This window comes from Elephantulus edwardii, unplaced genomic scaffold (genome assembly GCF_000299155.1).
Source record: "Elephantulus edwardii isolate Elephantulus edwardi_28Jun2011 unplaced genomic scaffold, EleEdw1.0 scaffold00127, whole genome shotgun sequence".
Taxonomy (NCBI): domain Eukaryota; kingdom Metazoa; phylum Chordata; class Mammalia; order Macroscelidea; family Macroscelididae; genus Elephantulus; species Elephantulus edwardii.
In genome coordinates, this window is record NW_006399877.1 from 5781505 (window position 1) to 5796671 (window position 15167).

General features: G+C 51.4%; 1 protein-coding gene across 1 annotated transcript; it reads left to right on the forward strand.

Moving 5' to 3' along the window:
• Positions 1-9: 9 nt before the first annotated feature.
• Positions 10-880, forward strand: ARL4C (ADP-ribosylation factor-like 4C). Its single transcript, XM_006893454.1, has one exon. It carries the CDS (start codon positions 60-62, stop codon positions 636-638), a length of 579 nt encoding a protein of 192 aa, XP_006893516.1. The 5' UTR covers positions 10-59; the 3' UTR covers positions 639-880.
• Positions 881-15167: the final 14287 nt, after the last annotated feature.

The window sequence follows — 15167 nt, forward strand, 5'->3', positions numbered from 1 at the left end:
CGCCCGGGGGCGGCGCCCTCCCGCCGCAGCCGCAGTGGCCGGAGCCGCAGCCGGGAGCCATGGGCAACATCTCCTCCAACATCTCGGCTTTCCAGTCGCTGCACATCGTCATGCTGGGCTTGGACTCCGCGGGGAAGACCACGGTGCTCTACCGGCTCAAGTTCAACGAGTTCGTCAACACCGTGCCCACCATCGGCTTCAACACCGAGAAGATCAAGCTGAGCAACGGCACCGCCAAGGGCATCAGCTGCCACTTCTGGGACGTGGGCGGCCAGGAGAAGCTGCGGCCACTGTGGAAGTCCTACAGCCGCTGCACGGACGGCATCATCTACGTGGTGGACTCGGTGGACGTGGACCGGCTGGAGGAGGCCAAGACCGAGCTGCACAAGGTGACCAAGTTCGCCGAGAACCAGGGCACGCCGCTGCTGGTCATCGCCAACAAGCAGGACCTGCCCAAGTCTCTGCCGGTGGCGGAGATCGAGAAGCAGCTGGCGCTGCACGAGCTCATCCCGGCCACCACCTACCACGTCCAGCCGGCGTGCGCCATCATCGGCGAGGGCCTCACCGAGGGCATGGACAAGCTCTACGAGATGATCCTGAAGCGCAGGAAGTCCCTGAAGCAGAAGAAGAAGCGGTAAAGCGCCCGGGGGGGCGCGGGGAGCCCGGGGGGAGCGAGCGAGTGCGGAATGAATGAGCCCATGGGTGGATGGGGCGCGGGAAACCGCGCCCGCGAACAAAGACAGCGAACCAAAGCGATGCTTCTAATTTGGCAAAGGAGATCCCGGCACCTGGGCGCGGGGCTGGCGACTGGCTGGGCGTGAGGCCTGATGGGGGCCCGCCCCTGCCCCCAGCTCGGTGGACCTTTGTCTGAAGGCCGGAGCTGCAGCTGGGGTGGGGACCCCCCTCCCCACCGCAGAAACCGCGGGGACCCCGGTGGGGAGTGGAGGGCAGGACCTGCCATTTGCCCTTGCGGCCCTGAGTGGAGGCTCCGAGGCCAGAGACAAAAGCGATTTCCTCCCGGCCCGAAGTTCAGGCTGCCCCGCCCCCACCGGGGCTTTGCACCTGCGCTTCCCCGGAGGTATGCAGTCCCCAAACCTTCGGGGCACCCGCCGGGGGGGGGCATGCTGGCGCTGGTGGTGCTGGGGGACAGCGACGCATTCATGGGCTGAGGGACGTGGCTGATTGTCTGTCACAGGGCAGGCCCCTGTTGAGATTCCGTGGGTCCTGCCCTGGGCCCGCGGGAGGTGGTGGCGTGAGTGATCCAGACAGACTGGCCCACCCCGGGCACTGCCCCACGCTGGCCTGGCCGGGGAATGGCCCCTGACTGCGGCGATGCCCGCTGCGCTTTGTGGTGGCGACGCATACAGAAGACCAGGTTGGTGCAAACTGCTGTCCAACATGCAGATGGTTTGGACGCTGTCCATGTGTAGGTCATCATCACACAAAAAGACCAATAAAAATTAAAAAAAATAAAAAACCCACCAACAACCCAACAGCAGAAGTAAGGCTGCAGAGGGGACGACAGCGATGCATTTCTTGTTTGCAGGGTAGTCAGAGGCGTGGAGGGGGCTAGGCGCCAGGCAGAAATGCTGAATGGGGGGTGTGTGTGGATACGGGGACCCTCCCCCACCTCCGGACTGTGTAATAGGCATAAAAACCTAGACCGTATGTGCAGAATGTTCAATTCTCCTACCTGATTGGCTTGTCTGCGCTCTTGGATGCAGAGGTTTGCTGAATTAAGGGGTGGGTTTTGCGAGGGAGTCTCTTGTCATGCTACCCCGTGATGATGGGTTTTCAGACATGTTTTAAAAAATACCAAGATGCAGCTTTTGCAGATGGATATTCACCTAAGAGATTTTCATGTTAGGGGGTAGGGGGAATAAAAGAAGACTTGGCCCTTTCTATGTCCCTGACACTGCAGGAGAGGACTTGCTCCCATCTCTGAATTGGTTCATTGTGGCTTATCTAGTTTAAATATTTCATCCCAAATGTCTCAGAGTATTTGCTCTCATGCACCCAAAAGAAAGTAAAACCCCATCTTATTGCAAAAGACAACCCCATGGCATGGATTTAAAAGCGGAGGAGAAGCACACAGCTGAGGTGGTCTTTCCTGAGCTGCCCTGGAGGGATCTGGTCAGCAGGCCAGCCCTGTAGTCCAGTGAGTTCCGCCCTGCTTGAGATAAAGGAAGACTGTGACGTCATGGTCTCCGGGACTCAGGCACTTCCCAGTTTACTTTAAAGGGGCTTTGAAGAGAAAGAGATCGAGTAAAAGCAGAAGAAATAGATATTTTTTAATAATGTAATTTAAAGAAAATCCTTTATAAGCTCTTTAGTTTGCAGAGCTGTTTGCCCTGATGGGCAGAATCAAAAGGGAAATTTAAGGTTCTGGTTTGATTTTCGTTTCCTCTTGGAACCCACGTTTACTGGTAGAATTATGGCTTTCCCCGTCCCCACCCCCTTCTCCAACGTTGTATATTCCTTACAAAAGGAGGCCTGTGGAGATCGGGCAGGACCATGCCTGCGAGTGGGAGCCAGCAGATCATGAGTCCATACCCAACATCAACTGCAAGAAGCAGAGCCCTCGTGGTCTAGTGGGCTAAGCTTCAAACTGCTGATGGAAAGCTTGGCAGTTCAAATCCCCAAGCCACTCAGAGGGAGAAAGACAAAGCTATCAGCTCCTGTTAAGATTTACAGTTTCGACAATCCTATGGGGGGGATTGCTGGGTCCCACAGGGTTGCTGTGAGCCCACGTCCACTGGATGGCAGGGGCTTTTGACCACCGCACTCAGCAAGCCCATTGGGGAATCCTGGCACCCCCACGTTCCTTTGATCTTTTGTCAGTGTATTTGGTGCCCCTCCAATGCTGGTCTTTTTGTAGAAACTCAGTAGAGAAAAGTCTAGCTAAGCAGCGTTGGAAAGCCTGCTGCCTTTCCGTTTACATATCAACAGCACACTCACTGATTTCTAAGTGGGCTGGCCCCATCATCTGAGCATTCTGTATAGGAGTATAGAACAAAACAAGGGAAAAAAATATCATCTTTTATTTTCTTCACATGAGACAATTTTCTTAAGCACTTTGTCATTTTGGTAGTTCCATACTATTGAGAGAAGAATATATTTATTTTGTGAGATTGAAGATGCCAAATACTGTAACCTTCTTGTGCTAACAAGACATAGGTCCAAGGTCACTGTTCAAATCCCATCACACTTTCCAAACCACGCCAACTGGTTTTGTGTTTTGCATCATCAATACTTAAGGGTGCAGTCAGCCGTTAGTACTTGTGCCGTAAAAGTTAAACCCTGTGGTGCGTCAGCTAACAGTCCAGAGTGTCAGCTGATTTCTGTAACGTTTGACCTAATATTATGGCCCATTTCATTGCTGCCAAACAGAGGGGGCGGGGGCGACTGCCTTTGGCATGGTCCCCTCCAGAGCCCTGGCTAGTCCCTCAGGGACGTGCTCTGCCTTCTGACCTTTGGGAGGTGACTGGGTGTCACATAGGAAGCTGGCCTCCCCACATGAGCATTTCAAACATTTGCTCATAGATCCGGGAGGCTGGTTTTGTTTCAGAAAAAAAACCCTTCCCCAACTCTGTCACCATGTTGGGACACGGTTTCATTTTCCATTTGTTCCTGCTGTAGCTCTGTCCTGCTCATCCCCTGGACTTCCATTCCCTTTTATAACGCATACATGATGCTGTGAACAGTAATAAATTATTTATACAATCAGACGTCTGGGGAGTTTTCTTTTTAAATGGCTGGATTAGGTTGAATAGTTTTTTGGGTTTGGTGGTTTTTTTTTTTTTCCAATTAATGGATTGTATTTCTTAGGCTACCTTTGCTGCAAGGGGTTGGGGTGAGGGAGGCTGACATGAGGCCTGAGAGGTTCTAGCAGTTTCTAGGCTTGTATCAACCCTTTGATTCCAGTACTGGTTACAGGTAACTAAGTAACACAATAGGTTGAGTACTTGACTATCAGCCAATAGTTCTAACTCAACCCCAGGGGGTTCCCATCTGCTCCCCAGAGATCACAGCCCTGGATACCTCAGCAGCTCTGCACTGCTCAAATGGGGTCACTCAAAAGTGGGCATGGCCTAACTGCCCTCCAGCTGCCCCTCAGTGATGAGCCCAGCTCGAATGCAGGCAGCAGTGTGCCCTGAAGTTTCACCCACTCGTCCTGACCCTCAAACTGGGCACTTGCTAATAACAAGACCAAACACTCCACCCCCGGCTGTCCAGTCAGTTTCCGCCCTCAGCGACCCCAGGGCACAGAGGACCTCCTCGCAGGACTTCTGAGATGGTAGCTGTACGGACGCAGGCTAGCACGTCTTTCTCCCACGGTAGGTCTGATGTTCTGACCTTTTGGTAAATCTTTGTAGTAAGAGAAACACAATTTTTCCCTACACAGCTGCTGGCAGATTTGAACCACCAACCTTTTGCTTAGCGGCCGGCCACATTACACACTAGGAGACCAAATACACCAGGCTTTCTTCCCGGGACAGAAACCAAACCTACAAAATCAAGTGTCCAATTCTGACTGATGATGACCCCACTCGGTTCCCGATGGGGGAAGTTCCTCATTGGAAAGAACCAGAAACCCCATTGCCATGGAGTCAGAACCCACTGGTGGCTCAGCCTCCCCTGTGGTTTCCAAGGCTGTGAGTTCTCAGGAGGCGATTGCCTCTCTCAGAATTACTCATGGACTTGAACTTGTAGAGATGCTGATTGTGTGTGTCAGCAGCCGAGTTCCCTCCTGATTAGATACAAGAACGCCATGGTCATCACAAGTTCTTTAGGGAAATGAACCTCAATGTTGAGTCCACTCTTGGAGCTTTCATTAGTTATGTTGTTGTTAGCTGCCCTTGAGTTGAGCATGACTCCTGGTAACCCTACAAACAACCCGTCTGAACCCTGTGCTGTCCTGTGCCGTCCTCACAATCTGCGACACAAGCCCATTGCCCCAGTCACCATGTCAACCCACCTGCTTGAGGGTCTTCCTCTTTTGCCACCACTCTACCTTCTCAAGCATGTCCCTCTCCAAAGAATAACCTCTCCTAACAACATATTCAAAGTACATGAGATGACTCTTCATCTTCTTTGCCTCCAAGGAGCACTCTGGCGGCACCTTCTCCGAGACGTACCTGTTTGTTTTTTCAGCAGTCCACAGGATAGTCAACCCTCTTCTCCAACACTACAGTTCAAACGCATCAGTTCTGTCATTTTTATTCATTGTTCCTGCTCTCAGTAGCATAGCAAGTGATTGAAAAAACCATGGCCTAGATCAGGCACACCTTAGTCCTCAAACTGACATCATTACTCTTCAATTATTTGGATAAGTTTTTGACTGAAAGCTTTCCCAGTGCCTCCTGATCCCCTGGCTGCCGATACCAAAAGCATTGACTGTGGATCCAAGTAAGATGAAGTCGTTGACAGTCTCAATCCTATTTCTACCCATCATGACATTGTGTATCATCTAGCGGCAAGGATTTTTGTTCCCTTGACTTTGAGATATAATCCATCATTAGTTTTAATTACTTCAGAATTGCTATCTGATTACATAAAATTGGAATTGTCTCTTGCCAATATGATAACATCGATCACGGAAAGCTGCCCAGTGGTGTAAGTGCCCCTGGCAGTAACCACCGTTGTGCCCTCCACTTCAGGACTCAGCAGTGCTCCTTGCTGATGCCGCCCACCTCAACTGTGGAGACCCTGAGAGCAGGTCAGCTTCCTGATGGAAGAATGACCGCGTCAGAATCAACACAACCTTCAGCACACATCACACCTTCCAGGTGTGTGCTGCATGGCGTCCTGGAGAGATAGTAATCACTGAATAGTGACCATATGAGGCCTCAAAGGTAAGCGCCTCCTGCAAAGACTTAGAGTCATGGAGAGCTGATGGATGGCCCCAGGAGTAGGAATCAACTTGAAGCCAGTGGGTTAGGTTTGAAGCCTAAGACTCCCATGGAGAAGTCCTGGTGTCACAGTAGTTAAAAAGTCCAGCCGTCAATCTATGGGACAAGGATGAGGCAATCTGTTTCAGAAAACACTTACAGCCTTGGAAGTATGAGCAGTTCTCCTGGCCTCTGGGTCACTGTGAGTTGAGATCCACACGATAGCAGTTTAAGGTAAGACCTCCAGGAAGGAGCTTTCATGCACAATGGTTAAAAACCTGTCTGCTAACTGAAAGGTTGGCAGTTCGAGTCCACCAGAAACTGGTCCTCCAAGGAAGGATGAAGCAGTCGATTTCCATAAAGATCATTGTTTGTTGTGTGCTGTCGAGTGAGAACCAAGTCATAGCTGACCCCACAGCAGGTTTTCAGAGGCAGTAAACCGCCCATGAGGAGATTACCCATCTTTCTCACTCAGAGCAGCTGCTGGATTTGAACCATGTGCCTTTGGGTTGGCAGTGCAGTTCCTTGCCCCCAGGCCACCAGAGCTCCCTTCCATAAAGGTTACATCCTAAGAAACTAGGACCGCACCACTCTCCTACAAAGTGCCCATGAGACGGTGCGTTTAACATCATCTCTCAGGCAAGGCATGTGGCTCGAACCCGCCAGCTGCTCCTCCGAAGAAGGACATGCAGTCGCCTCCTGTGCAATTTAAACCTCTGCAAACCCGCTGGAGGGTCAGCTGTGGGTCAATTCTGACTCAATGGTACAGACAACTCAAGTTGAAAAGGTTCAATTGTAAAATTCTGATCCAGACACTGTCTCTGACGGTGCTTATCTTTCTGAGCCTCGGTTTCCCCATATGCACAACAGGGCTCATGTTGGAAAACATGACAGTATCTGCAGAGCGCTTACCCGGCCCCGGCACACGACAAGCGCTCCCCCACTGCAGCCCACGTTATTACTGATTATTGACTGTTAACATTACTTGAGTTGCAAGGTAATCTGAATCAGGCTATCGGGACTTCCTCTCATATCCTTTGGATGTGTTACCACGAGTGGCCAGTCTCTGGAGAAGGGCATCATGCTTAGTAAAGTGGGAGAGGAAGATGGACCGACCCAGTGGTTGTGGAGAAGACTCAAGCGTGACAGGCCGGGCGGTGGGCCTGGGGCTGGGTGCTGGGCTGGGGCCTCCCAGTGGGCTTGGGACCAGGCAGTGGGTGCAGGACCGGGTGGTGGGCATGGGGTCGGGTGCCTTTAGTGGGGCCGGGCAGGTTTTGTGGGGCCAGGATGGGTATAGTGGGGCTGTATTATATGGGCCGCTATGAGTTGGAGCCAATTCAGCAGCGCCTAACAAGAAGGGAGGATTTAATATGCGCTTACTGTCTCTCTTCATCTCCGCCCTTGGAATTCTACTTCTTTTCAGATCAGGTTTCTGACACCAGTCCAAATCAAATCACCACTCTACTGTCAAGTTTATGCCAACCCACAGGGACACTGCTCTGCATTTCTGAAGCTGTAAATATTTTTTAAAAATTGCAATTTGAATGAATGTTACAGAGCACATTGAGTTTTGATTCACTAGCTCATACACATTTTAAACTTTAGCATTAATATCTATGCCCACCATGATAAAATCACCTTACCCACTCCCTCCCTGTGATTCTGATTTCCACTACTCCTGTACGTCTCTGTCATCTCTTTCTTTAGAGACAGTGTGCTGATCCTGCCTTTTTGTATATTGCCTGCCCTTTCACCTGTCTTAAAATGTGCTTATTGTCTGTTTACTAATCTCCACTCTCCCCTCCCTCCCTTCCTATCCTGATAATCATCTAAGAATGACTCTGTGTCCAGGGTTTCTTTCTCCTGTGCAGCAGCTGGTGTATTTGAACCCCTGACCTCTATAAAAGCCCAACACGTACCCAGTGCACCACCAGATCCCCTCCAGGCTGGATTGCAGGGAGTAAACAAGCAATTCGAGAACCTCTGGTCATCTGGGGCGGCCTTCTCACTCAGAGCTGGAGAAGTCAGGGTAGTTCCTGGGAGCATACATGTTTAAACTCTTGAGTGCTAACTTGAAGGAGAATGGATTGACCCCACACAGAGGCAGTGGGGACAGGCCTGGAAGGTGGGCTGCTGAAGGAACACAAGCTTGAAAGGAAACCCTTGGAGCAGATCCCTACCACGTGTGCTGCCGCCCACCCAGCACCAACTCCACACCACTCACAACTAAACAGCCAAATCTCTAGAGCCAATTTCTCTCAGACTTCCCTGCTCTGAGCCTGTGAGCCTCCCGGATGTTGAGGATACAGTTGTTGGGCACCGTTATGTTGTAACTGACTCAGAACTGACCCTCCAGTGGGATTTCAGAGGCAGTAAATCACACGAGCGGAGCCTGCCCATCCTTCTCCCATGGCGTTGATTGGAACCGTGTGCCCTCAGGTTGGCAGCACAACTCCTTATCACCAGAGCTCCCTTGAGTGTACAGTTGTTGTTTGTTGTTATGTGCCGTTGAGTCGCTTGTGACTCATAGCGACCCTATGTACAACAGCCCTAAACCCTGCTCTATCCTGTGCCAATCTCACTGCCTCTGACACATCCATCCTGATTACCCCAGTCACTGAATCAATCCACCTCGTATAGGGCCTTCCCCTCCTGCGCTGTCCCTCCACTCTGCCCAGCATGATGTCCCTCTCCAAAGACCTGTCTCTCCTTACTACATGTCCAAAGTATGTCAGACGAAGCCCCAGAATCCTTGCCTCCAAGGAGCAGCCTGGTTTAACCCTCTCTAGGATGAATCTATTTGTTTTCTTGGCAGACCATGGTACATTCAGTACTCTTCTCCAGCACCACAGCTCAAAGGCGTCAATTCTCCTTCTGTCCTCCCTAGTCATTGTCCAACTCTCTGATGCATAACAAGTGATTGCAAAGACCATGGCCTGTATCAGGCGCACCTTAGTCTCCAGTACTAGTGTACTGAGTGTACAGTATATGCTGAATAAATGATTGTTGAGTGAATGAATGCAAGTGGATCAACTTTGTCACCCTTGAAATGGGCCTGAAGTGAAAGAACACGAGGCTTCTCCAGTCATCATTTAAATTCAGAGATCAACAAGACATCAAAGCCATCCTTTGAGGTCATTAATGCAAGAAGAATGACAGCTGGGACTTGGAAGACGGAAGTTGAAACATGAAATACTTCTGGGCTCAGAAGTTTCCTTAAAAACAAGCAAGTCTCACATTTACGTAGCTCCAGGAAGACATTTTTACGAGCTTGACAGTGTCACAATGGCACAGCTGTTATTTTAAGGCCTTGTTAATTGCTAAGGAGTCAGTCCCAGTTCCTAGCAACCTTTACACACAACAGAGCAGCCCACGGCCTGGGCCTGTGTTGTCCACACAGTGGTTGCTACGTCTGTCGCGTTCACCGTGTCCACCCAGGTTCTCGAAGGCCTGCCTCTTCTCCCTGACTCTTTTTGCCAACCACGATGTCCTTCTCTAGAAACTCATCTTTTCTGTTAACATATCAAGCATCTGAGAGGAAGTCACACCATCCTTGCCTCCAACCCTTGACACCTGGACGTTTGGTTGGAAAGCTGTCTAGACACCATGACAACTCCACATGAGAGTTAGATAGAGAGCTTAAGAAGCCAAAGTCGAGAGCTTCGCATAAGGAGCTCCTTAGACAACCGCCTGACAGGGCCTTCTTGGATGATGTCTCTTGTCTAAAATGCTCTGGAGACGTTACCACAAGTGAACGCAGCAACCGAAAACAAATCAAGTAAACAAGGCCACACCCAAGCTACTTCGAGTCAGAGCTGCTACAGAGGACGGAGGTGAGCTGCCCCATGCTGTAGGCTTTCCAAGGCTGGAATGTTTGCTGAGAAGGGTCGGGTGGTGTAATGAGTAATACCTCGGAGTGGTAGCCATAATGTCAGCGGCTCGAATCCACCATCTGTTCCGAGGATAAAAGATGTCCAGTCTCTCCCCATAAAGATTCCCAGCCTTGGGAACCCAGCGGAGGGCTGCGAGGACTCGGGATCCTTGCTGAAGCAGCAGCCTCACGCCTCTCCCACGGAGCCGTTAGTGGGTGTCAGAGATCTTCAGCTTTCAGTCAGCAACCGAGGGCTACACCACTGCATCACCAGGGCTCCTGCTCTAGCTACAGAAGCTGTTCTGAACGTTTCCTCAAAAGTTTAGCTCCTCATTTGTTAGCTTTTCAGATAAGCCCTGGGTCATCTCGCCTTGCTCTTTTGTGCCCTGACTCCATGTCTCCAGGACTTGGGGTCTTGGAACAGGCCCGTGGCCAGAATCCTGGACTGTTTTGTTGCCGCATTCTGGTGGGGACAAGAAACAGAAAACTGTCAGGGGTCCAGGAGCAGGAGATAAAAGCTCCAGTGTGAAGAAAAGGTGCAAAGACAGCAAATCTAGAACAGAAAAGTGCCTCAGCCTCAGCCTCCTTGCTGTCCAGCCAGCTCCCCACGCCCACCTGACCTCTGACACCCTCAGCCAGCCATCTGCCTGCTGGGAAACTAACTGAGCCCTCTTTGCTTCACAAGTCATCCCCCTCTTCCTCTTGGTGTCTCAGACATGACACTTGTCCTCACAACAGCTTACTTCTCTTGGCCCTCCTGGCACAGGAGAAATAGTTTTTAAGAATCTACATTTTCACAAGGTGTCAAGGCACTTAACATGTTTGTTTTGCACAAGTTCTGCCCTCAGAGCAAAGTGGCATGAGTTTTTGAGAGGAAATCACCATTTGAGGTTTTCTGAGAAAGTAGCAGCTGATTTCTGCCCCCAGGAAGGAGGTGAGAAGAACAGGGCTCTGTGGTTTGGCCCCACCCCAGTGTTCAGGGCCACCTAAGCGCGGGCAGGGCGGTCACCGTGCCACAGGCTGCCAAAAGCAAGTCTGTGAAACAGGAAGTGCAGCCCAGGCGCTCCTGAGAGGCTGGGAGGGTGAAATGTCATCTCACATCCTCCGGGCACGTTGTCTGCAGGCACCAGGTCTTAGAACAAGGCATCGAGCCAGGAAAAGTAGAGGGTCAGAGAAGAAGGCCCACAACGTGCTAGGTGGACGCAGGGATTACAGCAATGGGCGTGAGCAAAGTGCAGGTGATGAAGACGTAGCAAGATAGGACAAGGTTCCGATCTGTTGTTCATGAGCTGCTGTGAGCTATAGTCAACTTGATGGCACAACAGCGAGTGTTTGAAACGTGAAAGGCTTGCTCTGCGTGGTACCGCCTTCTCCGCTCCTGTCCACGAGAGGGGCCCAAGCAGTGGGGATTCCGTGGTAGAATTCTTACCTTCTCTTGGGCAGACTACTGGCCACCTCCTGGCTGACACACGTGATGGGCGGCCACTACCTGCTTGTCACTGAAGGCCTGAGTGTCAGCTATGATGCTGAACAGCGGCCAGTGGCGTTTCCAGACCAAGGCCAGAAGGACAGCCACCAGTGGAAAGGCTGCGAGTGGGACGGTCCAGTAATCAGTGGGGCAACATGAGGAAGGCACAGGTGCGGGCAGCGACTGCACTGTTCTTTGTACGTGGAGTGGCTTTGAGTCAGAGGGGTCGGCCCTACAGCAGCTCACGAGAACGAGGAGAGTGCAGCAGGGGTGCAATTCTCATTCAACACTGTGTTGTGGTTGTTATTGCTGTTGCTATGGGTTGTTGACAACAACCTAAAGTGATGATAGCTCTGAACCCTGCTCTATCCTGTGCCAATCTCATTGTCTCTGACACACCTAATTACCCCAGTTACTGTGTCAATCCATCTCACTGAGGGTCTTGCTTTCCTGAGCTGTCCCTCCACTCTTCCAAGCATGATGTTCTTCTTCAGGGTCTGGTACCTTCTGGTAACATTCCCAAAGTATGTCAGACAAAGCTTCAATATCCTTGCCTCCAAGGAGCAGCTTGGCTTGACTCTCTCCAGGACAGATCTGCTAGTTCTCTTGGCAGTCCATGTAACGTTCAATATTCTTCTCCAGCACTACAATTCAAAGGCATCAATTCTGTCATCTTTGTTCATTGTCCAGCTCTCTGAGGCATAGTAAGTAGTTGCGAAGAGTGTGGCCTGGATCAGGTGCACTTTAGTTTCTAGACTGGCATTGTTGCTCTTTAGTCATTTGGAGAAGTCTCTGACGACAGATTTTCACAATGCAATTCATCTTTGGATTTCCCGACTTCTACCCATAGCCTTAGTTCACCTCACCCCAGGGAGCATGGTCTCCAGCTGCTTCAATTGTAGACACATGGTTCTCAGTCAATCAATTGTCTTCAATATCATCAACAGTTGTGAGCTCAACATAAAGCTGGAGAGACTGAGGTGAGGCATAACCTGACAGAGCCCTAGAGACAGAGCCTGAAGAGCTGACTGGGGGCTGCTATGAGAAAAGGCTTGCTGGACAACTGGAAACCAGAGGCTTCTTGCATCTGTGTGCTGGACTAAACCTGGAGACTTTCACTGTGTCATAGCCTTTGACTTACCTGGCCCCTCCTCCAATCTGTTTCCCTAATAAAACTTCACAGCTTTTGCAGTGGGTCTCAGACCCAGTGATTAATGAATGGAAGCAGGTGTGTCGGTGTGGGGGACTACATCTTATCAAGGATCGGATTTATATACTGTATGTTATTGGTGGGGACAGTTCCCATTAATGAAGCTGGCAGAAGCCAGACTCGGGTTTCCCCGTGTTGCATTTGCACCTTTTACTGACACAGTGTGGAGTGACAGGAAATACTCTCTTGTTTTGCATGTGTCAGTTAACATCTCCAAGCCCAGTGCTGGGCAGCTGTTCTAACACCTCCTGCCCGAGTTACCCCTACTGGTTAGTGGTGTAAACTCACAACAGCAGCCTCCTCAAACTTCTTAAGTACTTCACACATGCTGGCACCATGCTGAGCGCTTTCCTGAGCTCCATTCCTGCTTCCTCACAAAAGCCCTAAGAGACCACACTTCTCCATCCTCACTCACACATGGGGGAACTGAGGTGGAGAGACTGGGGCACCTGGGAGGCCCACTCTGGAGCTGGGGGCAGCCCACATGCATGCTCCCAGGGCCCTGGACTCAGAGGCCTGGCTATCCAGGATCCTCTGACTGACTTGGGATTGAAGACCCAAAATCAAGTTCACAGCTGCAGAGTCAACGCTGGTACCTAAAGGAGCACCTTGCAGAGTATACCTGCCCCCACGACTGAGCCCTACCGGCAAAATGCGTTAGCTTTGGGCTGTTAGCCCAAAGGTTGACAGTTCATATCCACCAGCGGGGCATCTGGAAATGATGAAGCAGTTCATTCAAAACCCCATGGGGCTGCTTTAGTCTATCTTGTGTGGTCTTTTTGAGTCAAAATGACTCAGTGGCGTTGGGAATATTCTACTAATAATGACAGTGATTGTTCGTTGTGTACCGTCGGGTAGGAACTGGCCCGCAGCTGACCCTCCAGTGGGTTTTCAGAGACAGTTAATCGGATGGGGAGGAGATTGCCCATCCTTCTCCCGCGGAGCAGGTGGTGGATTTGAACTGTGTGACGTCAGGATTGCAATGCAGCTTCTTGCCGCTAGGCCACCTGCGCTTCCTAATGATAATGGTTAATAAGAATAAAATCCATTTCCCTGAAGTGAAGTCACAGGACCTGTGTGCGTCAGAGCTGAGCTGTGCATAGAGCTGTGACTGATTCTTTGGAGCTAGATAGCCAGGCCAATCTTCCGAGTCACCTCTCAGAGGACTTGACCTTCCAGGTTCCGCTGAGAACACGGGGAATAAGATGACCCAAGGACAGCACCTGATGTTAGGATGCTTCCTCGAAGGAAGACAAGGCCTTGAGCTTGACAAACTGAGGTCGGGCTCTGGAGAGGGGGTGGAAGGTGGTGGCCTTTGTCAGCGTAAACCCCTAGTCCCTCCCCACTAGACTCTGGGGACTCCTTGAATCGTAGAGCACGTCCCATCTGTAAGGTGCCTGTGGGCCCGTGGTTAAATGCCCAGTTGCTAATTGACAGGTGGTCAGTTCAAGCCTGCTAGATCGTCTGCAGAAGAGATGAGATAGTGTCTTCTGTGAAGATTATAGCTTCGGGACAGTTCTGTTCTATTCCACGGGGTCACTTGGAATCAGAATCCATCCAATTACAATGAGTTGTACTTCTTCCCTACCTGTTAACCACTGATGGTGTGGAGGCTAAAGCGCTGGTCTGGTAACTGAAGGGTTGGCAATTTGAACCCAGCAGCTCCTCTCAGAGAACCATGGCAGCCCGGGGCTGGACTCAGGCCCATTGCCATCAGTTCTGCCTCCTGGTGAGCCTGCAGCTGCTCTCTGAGGCTTAGAGGCATGAGATTGCCACATTGTCTTCCCACAAAGAAGCTGGTGGATTCGAACCACAAGACTTCATGCTAGCAGCCTAGTATTTAACGCATCACACGAGCAGGGTCCCTTCTAACAGTGACATTGGTGTTTCTGGTGGAATGCACAGGGTAGATGTCTTTGGCCTGTGATGTGAGCACCCCAGATTCCACAGCTCCACAATGAGACTCGGAATCCCTGCCTGCTGGGCCTGAGGCTTTAAAAGGTGAGTGAGTCATGGTGTGGGAGGTCAGCTGGGACCAGCCAGGCAGGCCGAGTGCATGCACGCCTGTCAGGAGTCACGTTGTCTCCCCGCATAGGTGTCTGTCCTTACAGGCAGCGGCCCTTGGCTTTCCGTCTCACGGTCACTGATAGGGGAATGCACAGAGAGTGAGCTCAAGGAGCTACATGCCAGAGGGAACAGCCTTCCTGTGATTTCCCAGATCTAGACCCAGTACAAGCTTCCAGTGACTGGTGGGGGAAGGTGTCTCCCCGGCGCTGCCATTAAGGAGCCCTGGTGGTGCCATAGTTAAACACTAGGCTGCCACGTGAAAGGTCAGTGGTTCTAACGCCCCAGCAGCTCTTCAGGACCACAGTGGGGCGGTCTGCTTCTGTGAAGACTCGGGAAGTCCTGCCGGGCAGTTTGCCTTGTACCCTGCCCTCCTCCCGGGCAGTTTGTCCGTGTGCCCTGCTCTCCCAGGCAGTTTGTCCGTGTACCCTGCTCTCCTGGGCAGTTTACCTGTGTACCCTGCCCTCCTCCTGGGCAGTTTACTTGTGTACCCTGCCCTCCTCCTGGGCAGTTTGCCCATGTACCCTGCCCTCCTCCTGGGCAGTTTGTCTGTGTACCCAGCCTTCCTCCTGGGCAGTTTACCTGTGTACCCTGCCCTCCTCCTGAGCAGTTTGTCCGTGTACCCTGCCCTCCTCCTGGGCAGTTTGTCTGTGTACCCTGCCC

What these genes read in the sequence shown, in the direction of transcription:
- ARL4C (XM_006893454.1), top strand. Translation starts at nt 60, where the DNA reads ATGGGCAACATCTCCTCCAACATCTCGGCTTTCCAGTCGCTGCACATC.